We start from the raw sequence: 26,249 nt of genomic DNA, 5'->3' as shown, positions 1-26,249 counted from the left end.
CTACATGAAACACTGGGAGAGGTCATCCAGGGATCTGGACTGGGGTGCCATCAGTATGTTGCACCATTTCAGGGTGGCTGCTGAGGCTATAGAGTGCTGCCTGGAGGCGGATGGGACCTGGATGAGGACTAACAAACTGAGATTAAATCAGGACAAGACAGAGGTTCTCCTGGATTGGAAATCCATGATGCAGGTATCAGAATATCATCCTGCTCAGATCAGGGTTGGACTCCCTCTGAAGGAGCAGGTACACAGCTTGCAGGTTCGCCTGGATTTGCAGCTGCTCCTGGACTTGCAGGTGTTGGGCAGAGGAGCCTTTGCCCAGCTTTGGTTGGTGTGCCAGCTGCAGCTGTACTTGGATCTGCAGACCTAGGCACAGTGATCTAAGTCCAACACCAGAACCACTATACACTACCCTGGCTCTCTAAAAGAGAGCTCTGCAAACTCTTCTTGGCCATTCTGGAATTTCACCATCCAGAATTTCACCATTCTGGAAATTCTGAATATTTTGACGTAATCTTGAATACTGAGGTACCACTCTGCTAACCTTGATTCCAGCTTACTTACAGCTGCTAAATAATACTGTTCCCTATACAAATCCCTTTAGAGGACTCCACTACTTTCTACAGTTGCAAAAACTATCCATTTATTCCTACCCTCATGTCATGCGAAAGGGATCCTGAAACATAAGAACATAAGAACAGCCTCACTGGATCAGGCCATAGGCCCATCTAGTCCAGCTTCCTGTATCTCACAGCGGCCCACCAAATGCCCCAGGGAGCACACCAGATAACAAGAGACCTCATCCTGGTGCCTTCCCTTGCATCTGGCATTCTGACATAACCCATTTCTAAAATCAGGAGGTTGCGCATACACATCATGGCTTGTACCCTGTAATGGATTTTTCCTCCAGAATCTTGTCCAATCCCATTTTAAAGGTGTGCAGGCCAGTCGCCATCACCACATCCTGTGGCAAAGAGTTCCACAGACCAACCACACGCTGAGTAAAGAAATATTTTCTTTTGTCTGTTCTAACTCTCCCAACACTCAATTTTAGTGAATGTCCCCTGGTTCTGGTGTTATGTGAGACTGTAAAGAGCATCTCCCTATCCACTCTGTCCATCCCCTGCATAATTTTGTATATCTCAATCATGTCCCCCTCAGGCATCTCTTTTCTAGGCTGAAGAAGCCCAAACGCCGTAGCCTTTCCTCATAAGGAAGGTGCCCCAGCTCCATAATCATCTTAGTCGCTCTCTTTTGCACCTTTTCCATTTCCGCTATGTCTTTTTTGAGATGCGGCGACCAGAACTGGACACAATACTCCAGGTGTGGCCTTACCATCGATTTGTACAACGGCATTATAATATTAGCCGTTTTGTTCTCAATACCTTTTCTAATGATCCCAAGCATAGAATTGGCCTTCTTCACTGCTGCCGCACATTGGGTTGACACTTTCATCGACCTGTCCACTGCCACCCCAAGATCTCTCTCCTGATCTGTCACAGACAGCTCAGAACCCATCAGCCTATATCTAAAGTTTTGATTTTTTGCCCCAATGTGCATGACTTTACACTTACTTACATTGAAGCGCAACTGCCATTTTGTTGCCCATTCTGCCAGTCTGGAGAGATCCTTCTGGAGCTCCTCACAATCACTTCTGGTCTTCACCACTTGGAAAAGTTTGGTGTTGTCCGCAAACTTTGCAACCTCACTGCTCAACCCTGTCTCCAGGTCATTTATGAAGAGGTTGAAAAGCACCGGTCCCAGGACAGATCCTTGGGACACACCGCTTTTCACTTCTCTCCATTGTGAAAATTGCCCATTGACACCCACTCTCTGTTTCCTGGCCTTCAACCAGTTCTCAATCCATGAGAGGACCTGTCCTCTAATTCCCTGACTGTGGAGTTTTTTCAGTAGCCTTTGGTGAGGGACCGTGTCAAACGCCTTCTGAAAGTCCAGATATATAATGTTCACGGGTTCTCCCACATCCACATGCCTGTTGACCTTTTCAAAGAATGCTATAAGGTTCGTGAGGCAAGACTTACCCTTACAGAAGCCATGCTGATTCTCCCTCAGCAAGGCCTGTTCATCTATGTGTTTTGAGATCCTATCTTTGATGAGGCATTCCACCATCTTACCCGGTATAGATGTTAGGCTGACCGGCCTATAGTTTCCCGGGTCCCCCCTCTTTCCCTTTTTAAAGATAGGCGTGACATTTGCTATCCTCCAGTCCTCTGGTACCGTGGCCGTTTTGAGGGACAAGTTGCATATCTTAGTCAAGAGATCTGCAACTTCATTCTTCAATTCTTTAATTACTCTTGGGTGCATGCCATCTGGGTTCGGTGACTTATTGATGTTTAATTTATCAATGAGGTCTGAAACAGCTTCTCTTTCAACCTCTATCTCCTTTAATTCCTTAATTCCTTAAAACCCCTCTATTGTCACTTGGTAACGTTACTGTGGCCACTAAATAACACTGGATTTGTCAGGTTAGTGCTTGGTCCCCATCAAACAACACTGCTACAGCAGGATTTCTTTAAAAAATATTGACTATAAACTTTAAAGCAGTGAGGTAAGTATTAACATTCTCTATAAGAGGTTTGCTCCTCAGTGGGACTTTCTAGATGGTCCTCAGGCAATGCTTCTCATGTACCTTAGCCCTTCCCAACAATCTGCTCAACAGCTTTTCCTCAGAGCCACTATCTCTCCCGACATTCTTTTTCAACTGCCTCTTAACTACTCTTTCCAAACATTCCAACTGCCTTTCCAACTGCTTTTCCCCAACTACCATTCCACCACACAGTTCTCCTTTCCTAGAATGTTTCCCTATTGTTCTCTTCTTGCTTCCTGGGTGTACGACATCAGTGCTGTTCCCCGCTGTCCCCTGGCACTATAATAGACAATGCGGAACGAACCCGATCTCTCTGCCCCAAAATACACTCCCTCGACACCTCAATCCCTCAAAAATCAGGATGACGAGATGTCATAACCACAAAAGAGGAGCAGGCACCCCAAAATGTAGGACATACAAGAAAAATGTAGGACATGACAAAATAAAAGCTGAAAACACTCATATACTGATTTCATGTGATTAATTTAAACACTAGATTACTTACTACTAAATTTAAAACTATTACATATAATTTATTATGTATAATTTATTAATTAGAGAAGGCACTGTGCTGCCTGCTCACAGGGAAAAGGAGGACATTTAAGTTCCAGGACATGAAGCTAAAAAAGAGGACGTGTCCTGGGAAAAGCGGACATCTGGTCACTGTGCTCAAAATAGCCAATTACTGATTCATAAGAGGACCTCTCTTATTCCATGACTGCTCAGTTAATTGGGGGAATCTATCATGAGGGCATCTGACAAGTCTGTCTTGGAAATTCGAGTATATATAATTTCTATGTACCACCTGTATGTACATATTTATTTCTACTCTTAAGATGTTCTAAAAGGTTTTTCACTTTACAGAAGTCGTGCAGATTCTTCCTCAGCAAGGGCATTTTTGGCACGTTTATTAACTATAAATTCAACATCTTCTACCAATTTAACAGATATTAGGCTAACAGCTGTTTCTTTGATTTATTTCTAAAAATTGGTGTTAAGGTGGCTACCATCCAATCCTCTGAGAAAAAGGCCAATTTTTGTGACAAGTTGTATATTTTTATTATAAGATTAGTAATTTTGCACTGGACTTCAAAAGTCTCCAAGGTACGCTTTCAAGACCTAGCAACTTGTTAATTGATCTAGTAGTTTATTCCTTGTCATCTCTTTTTCCTCTTCAGTCTTGTTTAGCAGAGAAGTTAGTAATTTTCTGGAAGCCAAAACAAAGTACATGGAATGAGAAGAGATGTGATCTAAGCAAGTACATAATTTAGGCCCACCCAAAAATCTGGACATGGCAAGAGGATTTTGGTTTTTTGCTTTGCCCAGCAGACTTCTATGTCTAATCACATTGCTTTTCAGTCTCCCTAGTTTCCAAAAGGATTGTTCTGTAGCATGAAGGCAAAGTTCAAAGATCCCCATAGAGCCAGTTTCATATTTCTCTGGACCACAGCCAAGAATAGGAAATCATTTCCTTCTTCAAATTGAAAAATGCTAACTATATCATGAGATCAACTTCAACAGGTGACAGAAGACAATTGTGCATCTGGAAGAACAAAGATATGTGACAATACATTTAAGGCAGGGGTGCCCAAACCCTGGCCCTGGGGCCACTTGCGGCCCTCGAGGCTTCTCATTGCGGCCCTCAGGGAACCCCCAGTCTCCAATGAGCCTCTGGCCCTCTGCAGATTTGTTGGAGCCCGCACTGGCCCGACGCAACTGCTCTCAGCATGAGGGCAACTGTTTGACCTCTCGCGTGAGCTATGGGATGAAGGCTCCCTCCACTGCTTGCTGTTTCATGTCTGTGATGCAGCAGAGGCAGCAAAGGAAAGGCCAGCCTTGCTTTGTGCAAGGCCTTTTATAGGCCTTGAGCTATCGCAAGACCTTCATTCATTCATATAAGTTCATCTTTAATATATTCATTTATGTAAACTTATTTAAATTTATTCAAATTTTAAATGTAAATTAATTCTTTTTTTTCCCCGGCCCCCGACACAGTGTCAGAGAGATGATGTGGCCCTCCAGCTAAAAACTTTGGACACCCCTGATTTAAGGTGTAATCCTGCTTGCTGTGCATATACAGAGCAGTATGCAGAGTTTCATCATAAGAACCAGGATCACATTCTCCTTCCTGCTGCCAAGTAGACAGCTCTATAGCCAAGCAGTGTACTGCAAAGATAGGCCATTCTGCACTGCCATTAAGAGCCAGCATCTTGGGTGTGGGAGCAAAACTACTCCCCCCCCCCACAGCAAGATGCTTCTAGAAGGCATAAGAACAGCCCCACTGGATCAGGCTATAGGCCCATCTAGTCCAGCTTCCTGTATCTCACAGCAGCCCACCAGATAAAAGGCAGTCAGAAGGGCCTTGCTTTGGAGTGTATGAGGTTGACTGTGATGCTGCTTGATGAGGTTTGATAATGTGTTGATGGTTTGGTGCAAAGGCCCAGAAGGACAGGTAAATAGATTTTTTACATACCTAGTGTCAAGTCTAATCAGGTACAGACAGGAGAATTCTGAGAATACAGATACAGTGACCTATGACACAGGTTTTCCTGTTGTGTAGTGAATGAGTATATCCTTCTTTCAGTCTATGTGTGGTACACTTCCCTTTCCTAGAAAGTATCAACTGTTATAGTCCTGTTACACATGATCACCAATTTCATCTTTCCGGAGAGACTGTTTTCTACAAAAGGCCTACCTGTCTCCACAGGTTTTCCTTTACGCTGCTGATTCTTCTGCATCTCTATTGCTTTCAATTTTGCAGAAATATATTCTAATTTCTTTAAGACTACCTGCTGCGACTTGCCTAGAGAAAACAAAGAGTCAGACTTCCTTCATGCTTGGCAAGCCAAGGGGGATTCCAATCTGGTGGGACTCGTGGGGAGGCTCTACCAAACCTGCCTCCCCACACACCACACACACAACAGGTGTGTGTTAGAATGCACCTGTACTAACACCCCCTGGGCATAAACTAAGGCAGATCATGCACAAGCATCCCTGATGGTGCAGCACAAGCTTTGTGGCTGAGCTGCCCCCTGGATGCAGGAGGGGGAAGGAAGCCACGCGGGCACCAAGCCTGCCACGCCTCTGATGGGCTCACCCTCCCCCCCGCACAGCCAATCCTAGACTTCGCCCCGCCCCATCCCCGCCCGATGCAGCCCAGAAGGCGTCAGAGGCTCCGCGAGAAAAGGGGAGTGTTGCTTGCACAGGGATGAGCTTCCAGCAGTTTCCCAGGCGCCTGGGAAGGGGGAGGACCGAGTCCTTCCCATGCACACCCCTCCCCTTCCCACTGCTTTCCCTGCTTAGGCAGATCCCCGCGTGCCGCCAGGCAGGAGCACACCGTGCGCCCATGCGGGCAGGTCGCCTGCTGGCCGCTTGTGCCCCAACAGAGTGGCGTCCTGCAGCTCACAGTGGCCCACCAGATGCCTCAGGGTGGGCTTGAGACAGCAAGACACACCTGCATCCTGGTGCCCTCCCCTGCATCTGGCACGCTGAGGTAGCCCGCATCTTATATCAGGAGCTCACACATACCTACCAGGACCTGTAACCAGTGATGAACTTTTCCTCCAGAAATTTGTGCAATCCCGTTTTAAAGGCGTCTAGGCCAGATGACCTCACCAGACTAATTACACACTGGATAAAGAAATAGTTTCCTTTGTCTCTCCTAACTCTCCCAACACTCAATTTTAGTGGATGGCCCCTGCTTCTGGTGTTATGTGAGAGGGAAAAAGAGCGTCTTTCTATGTCCATCCCCTGCATAATTTTGTATGTCTTAATACATACAACTTGCAACTACGTGCAAATGTTGCACATGAAGGCCTAGGCCAGAGGTTCTCAAACTTTTAGCACTGGGGCCCACTTTTTGGAAGGAGAATTCTATCAGAACCCACTGGAAGTGACATCATCAACTAGGAAATTTTTTTAACAATCCTAGGCTGCAATCCTACCCACACTTACCCAGGAGTAAGTCCCATTTACTATCATTGTTAAAAGCATATACATAATAGCCTGTTAAAAGTAGAAATCTGTAACATTTCCCCAAATGCATTCACATACCATGGTAGCGTCAAGTCTAATATATTAAAAATAAAATGTTGAAATGAATGGGGACCCACCTGAAATTGATTCATGACCCACCTATTGTACTGTGGTAGGTAATCATAGTGCAGGGCTGGGTTGATGGAGCAGCGATGTGCCTCCTCACACCAGAGGTGTAACTGGTGGAGCCTGAGGGCCCAATCCTATCCACCTTTCCACTGCTGATGCAGCTGTGCCAAGGGGATGTGTGCTGCATCCTGTGGTAGGGAAGCAATCAAGGAGGCTTCCTCAAGGTAAGAGTACATTTGTTCCCTTACCTCAGGACTGCATTGTGGCTGCACCAGTGCTGGAAAGTTGGATAGGATTTGGACCTGAGGGGGCACTTGCTCATGGTGCTATGCCAGGGGTTTGCAACATGCAAGTTAGTCACTTCTGGATTCTCCCCAGAGGTGCTAGCAGCTCATGCCCCCCTCCTCCTGTAGTGGCCCCCCTTTAGGAATCCTTCACAGGAGGAGGGGGGCATGAGACCGCCAGCATCTCCTCCTCTGGGGGGAACCCAGAAGTGATGCACATGAAGGCCTAGGCCAGAGGTTCTCAAACTTTTAGCACTGGGGCCCACTTTTTGGAAGGAGAATTCTATCAGAATTCTATCTATTCTAAAGGAAACTATTTCTTTATCCAGCATGTAATTAGTCTGGTGAGGTCACCTGGCCTAGACGCCTTTAAAACGGGATTGCACAAATTTCTGGAGGAAAAGTTCATCACTGGTTACAGGTCCTAGTAGGTATCGTACGAAGAGCAACCCATGGGGCAATTACAGTTGATCTCTTCCTGTTTGTTTGTTTTGCTTGTTTACTTAAAGCCATTTGGTACTTTGACGATATTTTGCAGAAATATTTTGACTGTGGCAGGGAAAACATGTACATTGGATTAGTTCGTGACACATATCTTGTATTGCCGCTGGTGAGAGCAAAGGTTTTTTTAAACTTACCTGGGATATCTTGCTGGCCTCCAGAAGGCTCACAGCCCCCTCAGTGGGCCTCCCCACTGCTCCAAATAGCTCCAACCAGCGATCAGAGCCAACTTCCAGTTTTCATGCAAAAATCAGAAATGGGCTTTAATCTGCAATTGAAGCTATTTGCTGCAGTGCAGAGGCCCATAGAGGGGTCTGTGAGCCTCCCAGGCCCTCCAGGAGGCCAGCAGGACACCCCAGGTAAAACCCCTTGCTCCTGGTGGTGGCACCATTGGTTCAGCACCCTCACGGCCTCCCTCTGCCTCCACCAATACTTACCATGGTCACAAAGTAGGACTTTGGGAACTGCTAGACTTGGATCTGTTAGATGGCAATGCTCTTTGCCATTTAGGGCTTATAACTAGTAGATACAACACAATTCAAACCTGATGTAGGGTTATATTGTGTACATCAGGGGTGCTCAATAGGTGGATCGCGATCTACCGGTAGATCGCGAGGCAAAATGAGTAGATCGCGGAGCCCTGTCTCTCCAAACTGTTAATATGTCAGTTTTGTCTAGTGACTAGACGAAACTGACATATTTAGCTGACACTAAACTGACACTGAAACTGACACTTTAGCTGCTCTTCAGGCATGCAGCAACAAAACTGACGAAACTGACTAGACTCCAGCAGGGGCTCCATACATTAAAGGGGGTGTCTGTCAAACGCTTCCTTCCCCCCTGGTAGATCTCCGGGCCTTGCTGGGTTTCAAAGTAGCTCTCGAGCCAGAAAAGTGTGAGCACCCCTGGTGTACATAGTTTTGCTACATAGATATAATAATCCATATAAAACTTGCAGGAATCTTATATTAGTGTTTATGAGCAATATAGTTTTATAGTACTGCTAATGATGTGGTCTTAAACCAAGCCTTAAAAAAAGTTAGCTTCAAAATCTCATTCAATTAAGAAAAGGGTGATATCTTCAATCAAGGGATGGGAAAGTATTAGGAATTAATCTCTAGTTTTTTGAGTTGCTGTGAGTGGTGGGCTGGAGGAGGGGGGCAACCACTGGAGGGGTGACCTGTACTCTGTACCTGCCCTGGTACACTGCCATCCTGACCACTCCACGTGGATGCTACTTCATCTTTTCCTAGTGTGCCCTCCGTGGAGAGTAAGAGAGAGGAGGATGGGGGTGGACATTACTTTCTCCTCCTCCTTGAGCAGTGCTCCTGAAGTTTGCCACCATTGTAATCCTGATCCACTGCAGTACTGTTGCTTTAATCTAAACCAGGAGTGCCCAAATCCTGGCCCTGGGACCACTTACGACCCTCGAGGCCTCTCAATGCAGCCCTCAGGGAGCCCCCAGTCTCCAATGAGCCTCTGGCCTGCCAAAGATTTGTTGGAGCCCACACTGGCCCAATGCAACTGCTCTCAGCGTGAGGGCGACTGTTTGACCTCTTGCGTGAGCTGTGGGATGAGGGCTCCCTACACTGCTTGTTGTTTCACGTCTATGATGCGGTAGCAGCAGCAAAGGAAAGGCCAGCCTTGCTTATTCATATAAGTTCATCTTTAATATATTCATTTATGTAAACTTATGTAAATTTATTCAAATTTTAAATGTAAATTAATTCTTTTTTCCCCCGGCCCCTGGCACAGTGTCAGAAAGACGATGTGGTCAGTGGGGTCACTAGGATTTGAGTCACCCAGTGCGGGAGGCCTGCGTGTCACCCCATGTAGTGGGTGGGGCAATGCCCCAGGTGGGCTTGGTGATGTACCATTGCCCCACCACCACCGGTTTTTTGGCTGTACCTTTTGTTATAACACAGATATTTCAATGTGGTTTGTTTCATTGCATTCTGCATGAAATTACGCATTGATTGATATATAACATGATGGTCTTATTCCTCCAAACTCTGATTTTAGTGATTTTGAAAACTTGCAGAGTCTCTCTCTCTCTCTCTCTCTCTCTCTCTCTCTCTCTCACACACACACACACACACACACACACCCCTGTGTCAACTTGCTTACAACTTATTGCAGCAGTTCTCAAACTTTTAGCACTGGGACCCACTTTTTAGAATGACAATCTGTCCAGGACCCATTGGAAGTGATGTCATGGCCAGAAGTGACATCATCAAGCAAATTAAAATAAATAATTATAAATACCTAATTAAAATAAAATAATTACATAAGGGGGAGCCAGTCCTATTCCACCAAGTGAATCTACTCTGAAGTAAGTCCTATTGTGGTCAATGGGGCTTACTCTCAGGAAAGTGTGGGTAGAACTGCAGCCTGTGAGCCCAATCCTATGCATGTCTACTCTGAAGTAAGTCCCATAGTGGTCAATGGAGCTTACTCTGTAGTCTGCCTGCAACAACAACCGCCCAAAAAGAATCAGTGAGATTTCCAACCCTCCCAGTGCCCAGTTTAAAGTTCTTCTGTTTCAAGCATATCAAGATAAAGACCCACCTGGCTTTGCAACTGCAAAATAGAAAACTTCCCCTTACCAGTTCAAGCCACTTTTTTGTCTTTTTTAGTGGGGGGGGGGGAGGCTGCCTTCTGGAGCATTTGTTGCGCTCCAGGTCCCTGGATCAGGACCATTCCAGTGTCCTCACATTCCCCTTTGCCTGGCCAGACCACCAGCCAAGGCACGTCTGCCTACTCGCGAGTAAATGCAAGTAAACGCGAGTAAACGTGAGTAAAGGCTGCTTCACTTTCCATAGAGCTCCATAGACTCGCAGCTGGGAGGGGGGACCTCCTTCTCCGTGTTTTTGGGGGCTGCATTCATTGGATCAGGACCATTCTGACGTCCTTGGAGCCTCTCCGCCTGCCTTGACTAAGGCAAGTCCGCCTACTTGCCAGTAAATGTGACCACGTGGCTTCCTTTCGGGCTCAAACTCTTAGCTGGGAGGGGGGAGCTTCCTGGATATTTTTGGGGAGCTGCATTCATTGGATCGGGACCATTCTGGTGTCGTTTCCTTCCGGTTTTTTGGTCAAAACTTTTGAATGAAAGGAGCGATTTCAGTTCTGTTTTTTGCATTGCGATCCGCCGGCCATTCCGCATCCAACGGTGTATGGCATGATGGGCTAGCTCCTAACGCTGCGAGGTTAACACATCTTCCCCCGGGCGCATCACCCCCCTGGCGTGTCACCCAGTGTGGCCCGCACCCCCACACCCTCTAGCGATGCCAGTGGATGTGGCCCTCCTGCCAAAAACTTTGAATCTAAACTAAGAAGGTTTCTGTTTTTTATTTTTTTCTGTAAACCGCTTTGTGAACTTTTTGTTAAAAAGTGCTATATAAATACTGTTAAGAAGAAGAAGAGGAGGAGGAGGAGTGCTGGGAGTGGAGTGGTTCTGGTCCTAGGATCCTCCATTGTAAAACTGGAGATGGGGGGAGTACCTTTAGTAGGAGATGAAATTTGGCACTACTTTGAATTCCAGACTGATTTGGATTGGATCTGTTACACCCAGGTTGGACCTCGGTATACAAGTTGAACCTCAGTATCCAGAGGGATCTGTTCCCAGTCTCCTCGTGGTTACTGAACCTGCAAGTATTGAGATCCATGGGAGGGCCTTCAGAGGACCTCCAGACATGATCGGAAGTGCTAACCTACCTTGCTCAGCTGGCACAGGGATGGGATCTGGCATGTTGTTTTCGTGCAGCCTGATCCCAAGTCAGTGCAAACAGGCTTTATAGTACATTCGCCACACTCTGGAGCCAGTCTCCATTTTGTTTTTGTCTGCAAATTCAATTAGTCTGCTTAAAAGCTGCTGAAAACTACAGGCCCAAAGCCAATATTCTGTTATTAAGTGAATAACATGAGATGCCTGCCTTTTCCAAACTTGCCCAGCTAGAGCTGAACATCTGGGTTAGCAATTTTGGCTGGACAAATGAACAAGAGATGTTTTATGAGATTAAGAAATGATAAAAATGCTGGAATTGTGAGCAAGTGAGCAAAAAACCAACAGCTTTTACTGGTTTCCATTTTTAGGACAAGGAGAATGTGAAAATAACAGAAACATGAATTTGAGGGTCAGAAAAAACCTTTCTTGTTTCAAAATTTATGGTGATTTCATATTATTTTGAGGCACTGATTTCAAGAATGGCATCAGTTTTGCTCCATGATGTCTATTTTCAGAGATACATCATAGCCTTGTAGTAAATGGTTCAGTCAGCTTCCTTGTGATCAAAACCTGGATGTAGTTTGGGAGCCCTGCAGAGAGCTCTGCAGGGCTCACCACACCCCTCTCAGAGGCTGGCGCTAGCTGCAGATAAGGTACCCCTAATCAGCCCAAGCAGCAGCAAGATCCCGGGGATCGCAGCACTACCTTCCTCTTAGGAGTGGACCTCAACAGGTGGGAAACCCTGGCCTCTGAGCGGCCCGCTTAGAGGCAGGCTGTGCAGCATGGCCTTTCCCAGTTTGAAGAGACACTTGGCCAACAGTGAGGCAAAGAGGCAAAGAAGGAAGGCCCATAGCCAGGGAGACAGACCAGGGACAGACTGCACTTGCTCCCAGTGTGGAAGGGATTGTCACTCCCGAATCGGCCTTTTCAGCCACACTAGACACTGTTCCAGAACCACCATTCAGAGCGCAATACCATGGTCTTTCGAGACTGAAGGTTGCCAACAACTAACGGGGCCAAAGGCCTTGTGAGGAAACTGCTTGAACCATTCACTAACAAGGCTATTCTGTATCTCTGAAACGTGATATCATTGTGCAAAACTGATGCTACTTTTAGAATTAGTATCCCAAATATACCCAGGAGTTGGTCTTAACTTTTAAGATAGCAAAAAAGTGTGTTGGCCTTTGTAATTCATCAGATGTGTGTGTTGGCCTGTGTAGTTCATCAAACTGTGTTACTGAGACTCCAGTTTTAGTGCACTCTTCATTAAGGTAAATCAACACAGTATTACATTTCTGTCATTTCACAGTCCTGTCTATATGTTTCTGTTTTTAAATAATGTGATTGTTCTGTGATGGGATGAAAAAAGCATACTAGCAAGATACAAGTGCAGACTGCCAGAAAACTAAGAACTTGGAAATACCCTATGGGACTTTGAACCCCTTTGGAGCATAGGTCCAAACCGTATTGGCCTCTGCCTTTCCATTGGACCATTTCATTCCATTGGACCAACCGTATTGGCCTCTGCCTTTCCATTGGACCATTTCAGCGACGTGGAGAGGGGGGATTTGCTGCATGGGAAACAGTCTATCCTTCATATCTACTTTACCCAGGCTTCGCGCACTGGAGAGGACACTTGTTTCCAGAACCACCATTTGGAGCGCGATACCATGGTCTTCCGAGACTGAAGGATGCCAACAGGAGCATTGGTCTCACTGCACAAATGTTACTGAATTTTGGAAGGTATGAGAAGCTGTTGTAGCTTTTTGGCCATAGTAACTCATGCCTTGGTCACACCCAGGCTGGACTATTGTAACAGGCTCTCTGAAGGGCAGCTGTTGAAAGCAAGGTTTGGTATGAAATAAGGCTGCCAAGTTCTTGACTGAAATTGACCACTTAGAACATACTATCCCAATTTTCCAACAGGTGCCTTGTTTCCTGATCAGTTTTTAGAACCAGTTTAAGCCATTTCTGCCCAACGTTGCATTTACGCAACAGGGATCAAATGTGCACATCTGTGGGATGGGCAAAATTGGATTAAAGTGCTTGTGTTTACCTTTAAAGCAATAACTTTTCTGGGCTCTGGATATTTGAAGAAGTGCTTTCTCTGGTAGCTGCTGTTGATTTGCTGTACCATCTTTTTAAACCTTTTTTTTTTTTTTAAACAACCATATTCAATGTTGTTAGCTGTCTTGCGGATTTTTTAAAATGAAAAGGCAGAATCCAAATGCTTTAATGGGTGAATTGAGTCTCAGAAGCAGTTGTTCATGAGTGGGACTTAACAGCAAGAAGGACTTCTGCAATGGCCAGGCTATAGTAGGGATACACTCTAGGAAAGTTGGTTTACTCTCACCCTATATCCCAATTTTGCCTCATCAGCCCTAGGAAGGCAGTGGTTATTTGATTCAATACACTGTGTAATCATTGAATTTCAGGGACACCCCGTTTTCTCAGTTCCATTCTGAAGAGTTTAAAAAAGCAACTGTAAGGAAGTGACATGAAGCAAACAATAGGCAACCATTATGACACAGTACCAGTTTTATTTTAAAAAAGCATAAAAACTAATGACATGCTTCAGAAAATTAGACTTTGTATGTACACTTACTCTTCTTGTTAACTGACTGCTGCAGGAAAGCTGCAATCTTATGCGCACTGACTTGGGAGTAAATCCCACAGAATCCACTGAGACTCCATTCTAAGTAAAGAGGCATAGGATTGGGGTGTTAGCCTTCATGTTTCACACTGCACACTTTGAGAGCACAAGTGAGGCAAGGTGGTATTCTTTGTTAAGAATTAAGTTTTCACCCCTCTCCTGTGACTCTTGTAAACAAACTTAATAAGGGGTGAAGTGGAAGATGGGAGGGCACTGCCTAATCTTCAACAAAGTTCATTTGACACCTACGTTGAATTATTGCGTAGGCCACTGAAAAGTTTTCATTGTAACTCTTGCTTTGAGTGGCCAGTTCAACCAGATGAGTATCCATCTAAGGTTCATACTATGTCAGAATATTTATTCCAGATCTGGTCTCAAATGCAAGAGTGGAATTTAAAACGTGGGACTTTTGTCATAAGTCTCATAGGATAATTTCTTTTCAATGTGGTCTCAACTATAGTGCATTCACACTCTGCATGAATACAACACACCAACTCTTACCACTTTGTTCAAGAATATCAGATACAGATTTCTCAATGCTTACGCCATTTCTCCAGTCATACTGCCACCCGTTTTTCTAACCTCTGTCAGGAATGTCCAACACCCAGAAGACTCCTTTTGGCAGGTCCTGAAAGCCCAGCAACAGGCCCCCCTGCTCTTCCTGCTTCAGAAGCTTTTCTATCTCCCTGCTGATCCTTTGGAGAAGGAGAAGCCAGAACATTGTGGGAGGGAGACTGAAAAGCCCTGCTGCACCCAACTCCACTGCTTGCAGATGTAATTGGCATTGATGTCATCACATCACCACCAATTACTGCTAGGGGTTACACAAGGGTCATGCAGTCCCCTGGCTGACCAAAGTTGGATTGCCCTGTGCTAAAAGGTGAAGTAGGAACTGGCTTCTATGAACTGCTTACTAAGAATGACCACTCTACTCCTTGGAAAAATACTCCCCTCCATTATGCATCTGATTCATGTGAACAAAAGGGATTAAAACCAGATAACAGTAAACTAATTCATATAAGGTGCCTTGTCAATGTTCCTCAGCAGGGTTTATATGGTGATTTTAGCTTCAGTAATTCTGTAATCCTGTATAAATGTTGGGAAGATATTTCTTCTCAGCAAGCAATTAATGACACATCCTTCAAGAAAACATGTCTTAACACAAACGTATTATCGGTGGTATTCTCTTACTGTCTCTGGGGTTTGTTGTGCAAACAGCCTTTAAGGGATGTGCAGCCCAGAAACAGAACAATGGGTATGATCCAGCCTAAAACAAGCATTTTAAGTCCTACAGTAGGAGAGAACTAAGCATATGCTACACTCTCTCACGGAAATAAATGGGCTGTAAAGTACTTAGCTTCAGGTGGGTCACACTCAGTGTGATTCTGTGGCTACATAGGAACAGCATGGTCTAAGGGAGTCTTCAAACAATCAGAGAAGAAGAATTTAGATTTGTTAAAAGTTCAGGCAGCCAAGATCTGGTGCAGTGCCCTAGGTCTACCTTACATTAGGAACAGCTGTAAAAAAAATGGATTGATTTACACATTGTACTATTCTTTTTTCCTCAAAGCACACATTATTCTTTTCAGTTATGATTAATCATACACAGGCAGATTTTAAAAATGAATATTTCCTTCTGGAATGTTGCCAAAATAGGCACAGTTATGTTCTAATGCAGCTGAACTTGAGCAGGATGCCAGAAGAGCGTCTCATCAGGTGGGCCAGTGATTCTCAAACCCTTTCTGACTGACAATCCCTTTTTGATCTAGGAAGCATCTCATTGGTGTCTCCTTCTTTTGCTGGCATCAGTTTACCAGCTTTGTCGCTGCAGTTACAGATTATAATTTTTTTTTTAAAGGCAGCGGGATAAAGAAAATAAAACAGAGGTTCCCACAGACCACTGAGGCAAAAATTGGAATTGTGGATCACATGCAACCCTCCCACCCACCCCTGTACACAAAAAAATACAATACAATTTGGTAGTACACATCATGTGCTCAGCGAGGCACTGGAAATGCTGGCAGTGGACAGTGTGTTCGCCTTCTCTGTGGGGAACAGTGAGCACTTCCTCACAAGCTACCGAGCAGGGTGGAGAACAAACCACCAACAGCCACAGCTGGCACTTCAGTGCTGGTTGCAGGCAATCTGTTCTTCACTCTTTCTGGTGGTCAGTGGAGAAGTGCTCATTTGGTGAGATACTGGAAGTGATCAAAGGTGATCTTTTTTTTTTCCTGAGACCTCATGGACCACTTCTCAGGGTCTCACAGAGCACATGTAGTCCATGGACCACCTGTTGGGAACCACTGCAGTAAAATGAAAATCTATTTTTGTCTGAAAGTACTGCTGTCTACTGTCATTATAGCCTTTAAAAAAGGCTTTTCTTTGCTGGGTATGTAATGCTTTGCATAATTAACAAGGCAAGTATAAGCATGTTTATTCATAAGTATATCCCATTGCACATAGTAGGGTTTACTCTTTAGTCTGCTTAAGATTGCAATGTTAGCATCCAGTTATCCCACACACCGCTCCAGCTTTGTCTGCAGTATTCTCTTTAAATCTGTCTGAAGTTTGGTTATGTTCATCTATGTTTTATCACTGTTCATTTTTGCTTCCGATGGCAACTCTGATTAAAACTGATTTTATGTGAGACATAAAATGGAGGAAGACAAGAAAAGCTGACCCTCTGGAAGGGAGTAGAGTGTTGTTACTTAGCTGCTGGGGAAGCCTTGAGGAATGCCCAGATTTTGCTGGCAACAAAACACTACTCTCGAAAAGGTGCAATGTTTCCCCATTGTATGGAAGGAGCTTTTCAGATCCTGGTTTGAGAACCACTGAGGTAGATAAGAGCTCTAGGCAGTACTGCTATATGAGGGTTTTTCACATGCTTGAAAGACAGTATAAATCAATGTGAACATCGGCCAGATAAACCTTCCCCCTCATGTTTTGGTCCCAAACTTGCTTTCCCGAGGGAGAGGGGGAGAACAATACAAAAATGAGAGCGCCAAGAGCACTCTACTTGACTCCAGTGCTCAGTCAGAAGTCTGTAGGCAAACTAGCATTTCCGGGCTGTCACAGACTGGGCCTGCTCTCATTGGATTTCATTGACCATTGAGCCTACCCTCAGAAGGCCAAGAGGTGATTAGGATTTGTTATTATTTCCAGCTGTCGGCCACAGCAACCAAAACAGCTGTAGGCAGCCACAGAAGTAGCCCATGTTAAAGCTACCTATGCTGGTTACAAGCAGCCTACAACTGTCTTTGTCAAGCGGTACCATATGATGAAAAAGATACACACATCTTATTGGAGGAGAGGAAAGTGTCAGTTTTCTTTCCAAGCTAACATTGTTTTGCTCCCATCTCCAGATCGTACAGAAGGCTCCTAGCCTCCCCGTCAGAAGCATCTGGGTGTCTCTCGCTTTCAGCATCATTTCCAAGGCACATGGGGCTCATGATGTAACGATAGTCACTAGTGACAGCGACAGCGGCTGCTCCTGCAACATCCACTTCACTGTCCAAGGTTCCAAACGGAGAATCCATTGCAGGTTCATTCCAAGATACTTCGTGTGGTTTCCCAATGTTGACGTACAAAGGATCTTGACTGGAAGAGAGCAAAGACAGTCTTGCCAAGATCATCTCCAGCTGCAGCTTCAGTGCTCCGAAGCTCGGGCGTAGCTTGGGCTCCGAATGCCAGCATCGACACATGAGATCATAGCTGCAAAGCAAAGAGAGGAAAAACTACTGAGAAAAAAGGGCTTGGAGCATCCATCTCTCCCCACCAGGTTTCAAATCTTGTCAGTGTAAACCGCCCTGTCGGCAGCACTGTCAGCAGCACCATTAAAGCCATGGAAACAGAAGTGGATTAACAGACATGAGGTCCTCAAACTGAAAGCAGTCTGAGCAGAAGAGGCCTGAGTCATCCCGGTATTTGAATCAGAAAATTCAAATGATGTTCCTGAGGTTGTAGAGTATAACAGAGTGTAACAGTGTAGAGTGCAATAATGATCTACACTGAATGATTTTCTGCCTTTTAGTTATATTCCCAAATCCACCATGTGAGGCAGGGTGACAAATCCTACCTGGTGGAAGAGTTGGTCCTGAATCCAGAGCCGTGATCCAGTGAATTAATTAGGCTTAATTCAGAAATGTGAACTTTGTACTAACATAGTGGATTTCTTTAATTCTTTTAACTTTTAAGGCCTGGAAAAAGTGCTGATTAAGGAAAAAAAAAAAAACAAGTCTAAATCTCCACTTGGGCTCTTGTAACTAGTTTTGTATATTTTGATTCCTGGCCTGGGAGATCCAAAATGGTCTGCTATTTATGCTCTTTCAGTATTCCATTAATCTCCATGCCTGGAAAAATGGCCACAGCTACATGAGAATAGATGCCATCCATGCCATCAACAGTCTTCCAGCTGTGAACCACATTCAAGGCTCTTTGAAAAGTGCACATTTTAAAGGAAACCTGTGCAAGGAGAAGCAGAACAAAGAATGCTTGGATGACACCCTTAGCAGGGCTAAGCAGGGCTACATCAAGTTTCTTAGGCTTACTGAAACTTATTCAATACCACAATTTGCTGACACAATACTAACTAGCACCATTTCTGAGTACTGTATACAATACTAGGATTGTTTTTCTAGGAAGATCTTGAATAACTGATGGTAATTCCTCTTTAAGGCTGCGATCCTAAACACACATACCAGAGAGTAAGGCCAACTGAGCTCAGTGGAACTTCTGACAAATATGATCAGCCTGCATATCAGCTACACCAGGTGTTCTCAGAAGTAAACATCCCAAGATAAGTCTTTGTGGGGGCAGGGAAAAAGGCAGCGATGTGATCCCCAGGATCGTGCCGCTGCGGGGACAGGATTTTTTTTTAAAAACCCATTTTACCTTCTGCCAGGGTCTGAGGGATGCGGGGAGCTCTGCAGAGCAGTCTGCAGGGCTACCTGCAGCTTGTAAACAGTGAAAATAGTGATCACGACCAACTTCTGGTTTTGCAATTGCAACCTAGAAGTGAGTCACAATCTCTACTTTCACTGTTTACAAGCTGCGAGAGCTCTGCAAAGGGCTCTGTGGGGCTCCCTGCACCTCCTGGACCCCAGCAGAAGGTAAGATGTGTTTTTTTAAAAAGCCCCCCCCACCCCCACAGCTGCATGATCCTGGGGATCACATTGCTGCCTTCCCCCTTAACCTGCCCCTTAAGGGGGTAGAGGCCAGGGCTCTCAGGCAGGGGCATCAAGACACTGCAGTTTGAGAACCACTGAGCTACACTAAATAAGCTTACCAATGTTATTTTCCATAGGTCTAGCATACGCCACAGACCTCCATTTATTATCAAGCTGTATCATACAATAGCATAGGATATGACTATCAAGTCTACACTACAAATTTAAATTGGTTTTGAATTTCTATGGCTTTCTGAAAGAATCCCGGGATTGTAATTGTTGTAGCATTATAAACATAATTCTAATCCTTTTCTCAAAACTACAGTACCCTGAATTGGTTGGGTTGAAAACCATGACAGTTACATTGTTTTGAAATAGGTTTGTGATGTATTGTATGTGTGCCTTTTGTTTTATTTTTAAAGGGTTAAATGTTTGAATGGTCAAATGTACACATACCCACAAATATTAATGAATTAAATTTGTGTTTGCTTAGTGTGGTGGGGAACAGCAGTTAAAATTGGCATGTCCCACTGTGCAAAGTTTAATTTCTAAATTGTTTGCTTCTTTCTTGGTTGTAAAAGACATTTTCAAAGCATGGTGGCAACTGTTGCTTAAGGCACAATAAAAAGAATCACAAGGACATGAAATAATCTGAATGAAATCATGGCTCCCCTCCATTAAGAAAGCATGTTTTCCTATAAGCACAATTCACTGAAAGTCTTTTATATGCAAATTGTATGAAATATGTTTTGAAAACTTGGCTCTGTTTTTGTTTAACTTCTGCTTATCTTAGTGTGGCTGGCACTGGAGAAGATATGCCTACATTCACGGAACAAATGGACCAATCAACTACTCACACATCTTCCAGGCACTCCGGGGGCTGCTTCAGTCTGTTTCCACTGATGAGGTAGTTGTAAATTTCTGCATTCTCAATGCCTGCATATGGAGTTTGCCCTCGGGTCACAATCTCCCACATAGTCACACCAAATGCCCACTGAAATACAGCAACAGGGGGAAAAAATTGGAGTAAGAAAATTAAGTAATTATTTTTTATGACCGGGAATGATTGTTTTCAGCTTATGCATTTATTGTGACTTTGGTTATGAAAGCTGAGGTTTGCATGCATATATGATTTACTGGAAATATTTAGTTTAAACACAGGACAACTAGAGATGTGGAGGGATAAGCAATGTTAGACCAATAGATACTAATATAAGAAAAACAGGGGTAGGGGTTCTCCCTCCCCCCCTTCAGAGCCATTCTAAGCAGGGAGAGGAAAACAAAGCATTTGCCTCCCTGCCTCCACCTCCATTTTGCTCCCCCACCCTGGAATGGCTCTGAAGGGGAGGGGCCCTTGTACACCACAGTGAGGCTCCCTTCAAAACTTTGAGCTTTGCACCCCCTCTAGCTATGCCACTGAATACAGCCTTTCCTTAAGTTTGCCCAGCTACAAGGTGGAGAACTGTATCTGGGGAATTCCACCTATTACTGCAGACCAGGCAATATTGTCTCAGAGATCAGCACCACTACCGTAGGGATGTGGCTTCTCTTCTCATACCTTATATTAGCAGTACCCTACCTTGTCTGCATGATAAAACATGCAGATACTATTGTTATTATTTAGCACTGTACATTATCTTGGCAATCTTTACAATCTTAACAGAGGCCAGACCCAGTATGACTGTTTCCAGAATGCAGATGAGGAGCTGAAATTGAGATTATATTAATGAGCTGAAGTTTACTTATGGCCCAGTCCTCTCCAGGGCCAGCCTGTATGGTGCAGGGCCACTGACACTGTGTCTACTACATCTTGCATGCTGGCTGGGGAACATGTGGGAGAGGTACGTAAAGAATTTTTTTACTTAACACTTCTGCTGCCCCTGGTCTCCTATGGACCTATTCAGATCTACACCAGCTATTTTGCTGGAGTAGTTTTGTTAAGGCGAAGGACCGTGTCAGGGCCAAGATGGGGGTGGTGGGTTCCAAACCCACTGCTGCTGCTGATATCTAGCTTGGCCAAATCCCTGCCCTGATCCAGCCCCAAAGTACCTCTCCATCAGCCGGGGTCTGCTGGCGGTTAATCTGTGGGCTGCTGTCAGCAGCATGCAGCCTTCTGGGCCTTACGCAGGCAGAAACATTCCACAGAACCATGGAAAGCCTGCTGCACCAGCAGCTCTTGTGGTCTGTCAGTGCAACAGGCCAGTAGGATTGGGCCATTAGTGAGTGTGTTGCTGAGGGGAAATTTGAACTGGAGATATAATGTTCCACCAGAGATATGCTAGAAAATGCTATTCTTGCAAAAATGGAATGGAAGCTCTAAGTGTCACAACAGTTGACCCAGATGGCTCACAAGCTGTCAACAACAATATTTTTGATGCTGCAGTGTGTGAGCTTTCCCACTGTACTCATGCCAATAATTTCAGATTTGGGACAATATGTATATTTCCTGATCAATAGTACTACCATGCTACCCTCATGGATTCACAGTTTCGCTGTCTTGTAACAATTCTTCCACACCTCTTCTCCTTGACTACATCAGAGTTCCTTTGATCTGTTTGAGATATGCTAATACTATGGGCTCATAGGAAGAAGGTTCTAGAAAAATTCCTTTAGGATTTCAACAACTTTCGTTGCATCATTAACTTGCATCACTGTCTCAGTCTACTCTTCAAGTAGCAGAATCACTTTCTGAATGCTATAGTCCAGCTATGTCATGACTACATAAATGCCACCATATTGAACATAAGAACAGTCCCACAGGATCAGGCCATAGGCCCATCTAGTCCAGTTTCCTGTATCTCACAGCGGCCCACCAACTTCCTCAACGAGCACACAAGACCACAAGAGACCTGCATCTTGGTGCCATCCCTTGCATCTGGCATCCTGAGGTAACCCACTTCTAAAATTAGGAGGTTGCACATACAAATCATGGCTTGTAACCCGTGATTGACTTTTCTCCAGAAATTTGTCCAGTCCCCTTTTAAAGGCACCTACGCCAGATGCCATCACCACATCCTGTTGCAAGGAGTTCCGGAGACTTATTGGAGCCTGTGCTGGCCCAACGTGACTGACTGTCATTTCAAAGGCCAACTGTTTGACCTCTTTTGCAAGCTGAGAGCTCCTTCTGCTCTTTGCTGTTTCACATGCGTGGCAGAGCCTGCTGCTGCCTTCGCCCCCTCCCAGGCCTACTCTTCCCCTCCCTCCACCCACTTCTGCCCCCTTTCCACCTTCTTCCCCCACCTTGAAAAGCCCTGCTGCCGGCCAGCGGCTGTACACACTGCCAGGAACTCTTGGTGTCCATCTAGTATGTGTTGTTAGTGCCTGTGCAAAAAGTGTCTTATGGCACTTTTGCTACAGTCCAAGTCAGCGGCACTGGTGGAGCGCTGATACCACAGTCCATAGGATTGGGCACTCAGTCACCATTCTGAAGGGGGCATGAACAGTTTCTATCTACCTAGTAAAAAATGAAGCATTCAAGCTTCTTTTCAGTTCATTTCAGCCACTGTTACTGACTAAAAATTTCTGTGTTCTTTCCTCAGTCTCTCTCTCAATGTAATCAAACAATAATACAAAAATTTGCCAACCTTTCTCTTTAAATAAATAATACTAAATTAAATTTAAAAATGGTTTGGTGGTCCAATACAGCTTGAGTCTTTACCTGTACTAATCAAGAAACCATGCTCACAAGACCTTTTAGAACAACTTTCAGCCTCACCTGCCTCACAGGATTGTTGTGAGGCAAAAAAAAAAAAAGGAAGGGAGGAACTATGCCCACCACCCTGAGTTCCTTGGAGGAAGGTCATTATAAAAATATGAAAGACTAAATAAATAAAATAAAATAAATAAAATTAATGTTGCCCTGTATGTCTGCCTGAGATCAGAATTGAATCCAATAGTTAAACATGTGTAGCATAGGCCAGAAAGTGATCTATGCACAATATTACACTAGAGGGAGCACTCCTCTTCATTTTGTAGCAGAATCAAAATACAGTAGACTCAAGACTGCCCTTTGGTCCAATTGTCTTTTACATTTGCCTCATCCTTCTGCCACAGAACTCACGTTGGCACACTTATGACATTAGTTACGCTGAAAGATTATGGCTTGTCCAAAATTACCCAATGAGTTTAGTGGACAAAGAGGTCTTTCCATTCTGAGACAAGTACTCTGCTACACCACAGTGCTCCTCAATAACTGCTGGATCCCAGCCCCGCCTCCTGCTCCCCACCTGCCCATCCCCAGGGCCGCCCACTGCTCACCCAGCCCCCACTTAGGAACACCTCCCTCCCACCTACCCCAGAGCCTTGTGTTGGCTCAGCTAGGCTGACACAAGACTCGTAGAGGAAGCCACCATGGAGGCTGGATTCAGCCTCCGCACCTTTGTGTGCAGATGCAGCTTACTCCAGAGGAGGCACGTTTGCGACCCTCCTGGGCCGGCGCAAGACCCAAGTGAAGGTCAGGATTGTGCCCTCAGTGACCTTTCATCAGTCATTACATCATGGTGTTTTATTAGTATTGTGATTCTTTCTTCCCTTCCACAGAAAAATGGATTCCCCAGAACTCATGGAACACAATTTTCTTGTTGCTATTTGCAACGTGTTTTTTTTCTTTCGGAGTTCTGTCTTGACCATGGAGATCTCAAATGTGTTTACATGCTGCTCTTTTCAAGTTGAGAAAAAAAATGGCAACATTGTCAATATTGTTTTTGGGTTGAGACAGTACCTAAGGCAAATGTCTGTTACTCACACAGAGCATGAGTGTTGGCAACATAACTGATGCAACATTATACCACTTCTCAAGCCAAGCTCACCGCTGAAAATGGAAATGGAGTTGAAAACACTCACCACGTCACTATGCGTCGTGTAGAGATTGTCCGCCAGGCTTTCCAGCGCAAGCCACTTCACTGGCAGCTTAGAGGCACAGCCCTGACGGTAATAATCTCCACTGTAGATTTTCTTAGAAAGCCCAAAATCAGCAACACACACATTCATGTTTTCACCCAGCCTAAAGGAAACCAGAAAGTGACTGTTGAAAAATCCAAACCATTTAGCATGCCCAGGTGGTGCAAGAGGGAAAAGCTGGCTGAAGGGCTTCCTTCCTTGTGTCAATGCAAGGTTTCATGTCAAAAGAATTATTGATCTCATGCTGCTGTGAGGTACTGTGAAATAGAAGCCCATCTAAGCCCAACCATTATCTACACTGTATTTTAAAAACCCCAAAACAAGGCTTGTAGTTGGAAATCACACTTCTCCCACCAACTCAGTAGTTTGACAGCTGGCAAAATGCAGTTTTTCCGCTAGCTGAGAGGAAAGATGTCTGCAGTCCTGTCAATAGCTCAGCAAGCACTGTAGCAGCAGATCACCTGGTTAGCATTGGGATTTCTCAACTGCCTCTATTTTTCTCCACCACAGCACATGCTTTAGGGCCCAGTTCTGACGTTGGCAGTGCCCAGGGCTCCAGCAGTGCCAAAATGGTGAATGCAGGATCCTGTGGGCACTGCAGCTAGCACCAGGGTCTCCTCAGGGAAAGGGGGGTTCGCTCTCTTCCTCTGGACAGACAGCAGCTGGCAGCAATGGGTCTCATAGGCTCTGCACTTGTGGTTTAACAGGTACAGAATCGAGGAGGCCCATGTCAGGCTGCCTGGTTTGCAGGGGGGTTCAGGATGCTGCCGTCTCCAACCCCCTCATGGGCCTGATTCTCCTCTCCTCCACTCAGTTCCCCATGCCTTCCCCACCGTCCTCCCTGCACCCTGAAAATCTGTGACTTCTGGTGGACTTACATGCAGTTCCGAGCAGCTAGATCCCTGTGTATGAAGTTTTTGGAGCTCAGGTATTCCATGCCACTAGCAATATCAATCATAAACTTCAAGAGTGTCTGAAGAGGCAAGTTCTGCATAAAGAAACACAATTAAAGGCAGGTTATTGGAAACACCGCAAACATTACACCATGTTCTCTTGTGGTACTAAATTCATTATCCGCTCTAAGTAGGCTCAGCATTGGTGACTCAATACAATTTAAGAAACCTTATTGGTTGGAATCCCTAGTATGTATGCACTGCTGAAACAGAGACGCCTGCGTTGGCTCGGTCATGTCGTGAGAATGGATGATGGCTGGATCTCAAAGGATCTCCTCTATGGAGAACTCATGCAGGGAAAGCGCCCTACAGGTAGACCACAGCTGCGATACAAGGACATCTGCAAGAGGGATCTGAAGGCCTTAAGTGTGGACCTCAACAGGTGGGAAACCCTGGCTTCTGAGCAGCCCGCTTGGAGGCAGGCTATGCAGCATGGCCTCTTCCAGTTTGAAGGACACTTGGCCAACAGACTGAGGCAAAGAGGCAAAGAAGGAAGGCCCATAGCCAGGGAGACAGACCAGGGACAGACTGCACTTGCTTCCAGTGTGGAAGGGATTATCGCTCCCGAATCGGCCTTTTCAGCCACACGAGACACTGTGCCAGAACCACCATTCAGAGCGTGATACCAGAGTCTTTTGAGACTGAAGGTTGCCAACCAACTGGCTAAAAATCCTATGCAGTGCGTGCCGGCTCACTGCTGGCACACACTGTTGAAAATGTGCCGTTAGGCATGTTTGCGGTCCTTGGCGCCAGAAGAGCGCCAGTGCTAGCCCAGCTGGCTGGTGCTGTGCTAGCTCCAGTGGACCGCCGGAGCTCCACTGGGCAGCGGAGAGGTAGGTGGGGTGTGGGGGGAGGCGGGGAGGAGGTGTTCCAGGGTGAGGGGAGGCAGAGGGAGGGCAGGGAGAGGGCAGGAAGAAGGAATGCTGAGGGAGAGAGCTGGGCAGGAGGGAGGCCGGACAAGTGGAGCTTTGCTCCATCAGATCCTGAGCCTCTGTGTTGGGCAGCCTGTCCGACACAGGGGCTCTAAATTCTACGCTGGCGCTTGGGTCACTGTAGAATCAAGTAGCCCCATTGTGGAGCTACTTGCCTTACCTGGAGGAAGGGGACGAAAGTCCCCTTCTCCTGAGGAGGCAGCAATAGCTGCCTGGGGTGTGCTGGATGCTGCAGCACCCATTTTCGGTGCTGCTGCAGCCCCACATGCCAGGCAGCTCAGGATTGGGCTGCCAATCACTAAGCTACATCAGGTCTTTGTAGTTGAATGCATGGAGTGTTGGCTCCCTTCAGTGGCACTCCTTCTGGGATCCTCATAGGTGAGGGGAAGGTTTGTGTCTGCAAGTCAAGCTACATGAGCACTG

The 26,249-nt window shown here is 45.5% G+C and overlaps 1 protein-coding gene across 1 annotated transcript in view; it reads right to left on the bottom strand.

The window, feature by feature from the left end:
* Positions 1–15,864: 15,864 nt before the first annotated feature.
* TYRO3 (TYRO3 protein tyrosine kinase) overlaps positions 15,865–26,249 on the bottom strand; it is an 81,122-nt gene continuing 70,737 nt past the window's right edge. Inside the window, exons 16-19 of the mRNA XM_066631471.1 lie at positions 24,820–24,929; positions 23,885–24,044; positions 19,900–20,036; positions 15,865–17,588 (exon numbers count right to left, since the gene is read on the bottom strand). Of these exons, the coding sequence (XP_066487568.1) occupies positions 17,213–17,588; positions 19,900–20,036; positions 23,885–24,044; positions 24,820–24,929 (783 nt within the window). The 3' untranslated portion in view covers positions 15,865–17,212. The remainder of the gene's footprint in view (positions 17,589–19,899; positions 20,037–23,884; positions 24,045–24,819; positions 24,930–26,249) is intronic.

Source organism: Tiliqua scincoides, chromosome 1, assembly GCF_035046505.1.
Source record: "Tiliqua scincoides isolate rTilSci1 chromosome 1, rTilSci1.hap2, whole genome shotgun sequence".
Taxonomy (NCBI): domain Eukaryota; kingdom Metazoa; phylum Chordata; class Lepidosauria; order Squamata; family Scincidae; genus Tiliqua; species Tiliqua scincoides.
The sequence above is the reverse complement of the archived record's forward strand: the minus strand, read 5'-3'. Positions and strand labels throughout refer to the sequence as shown.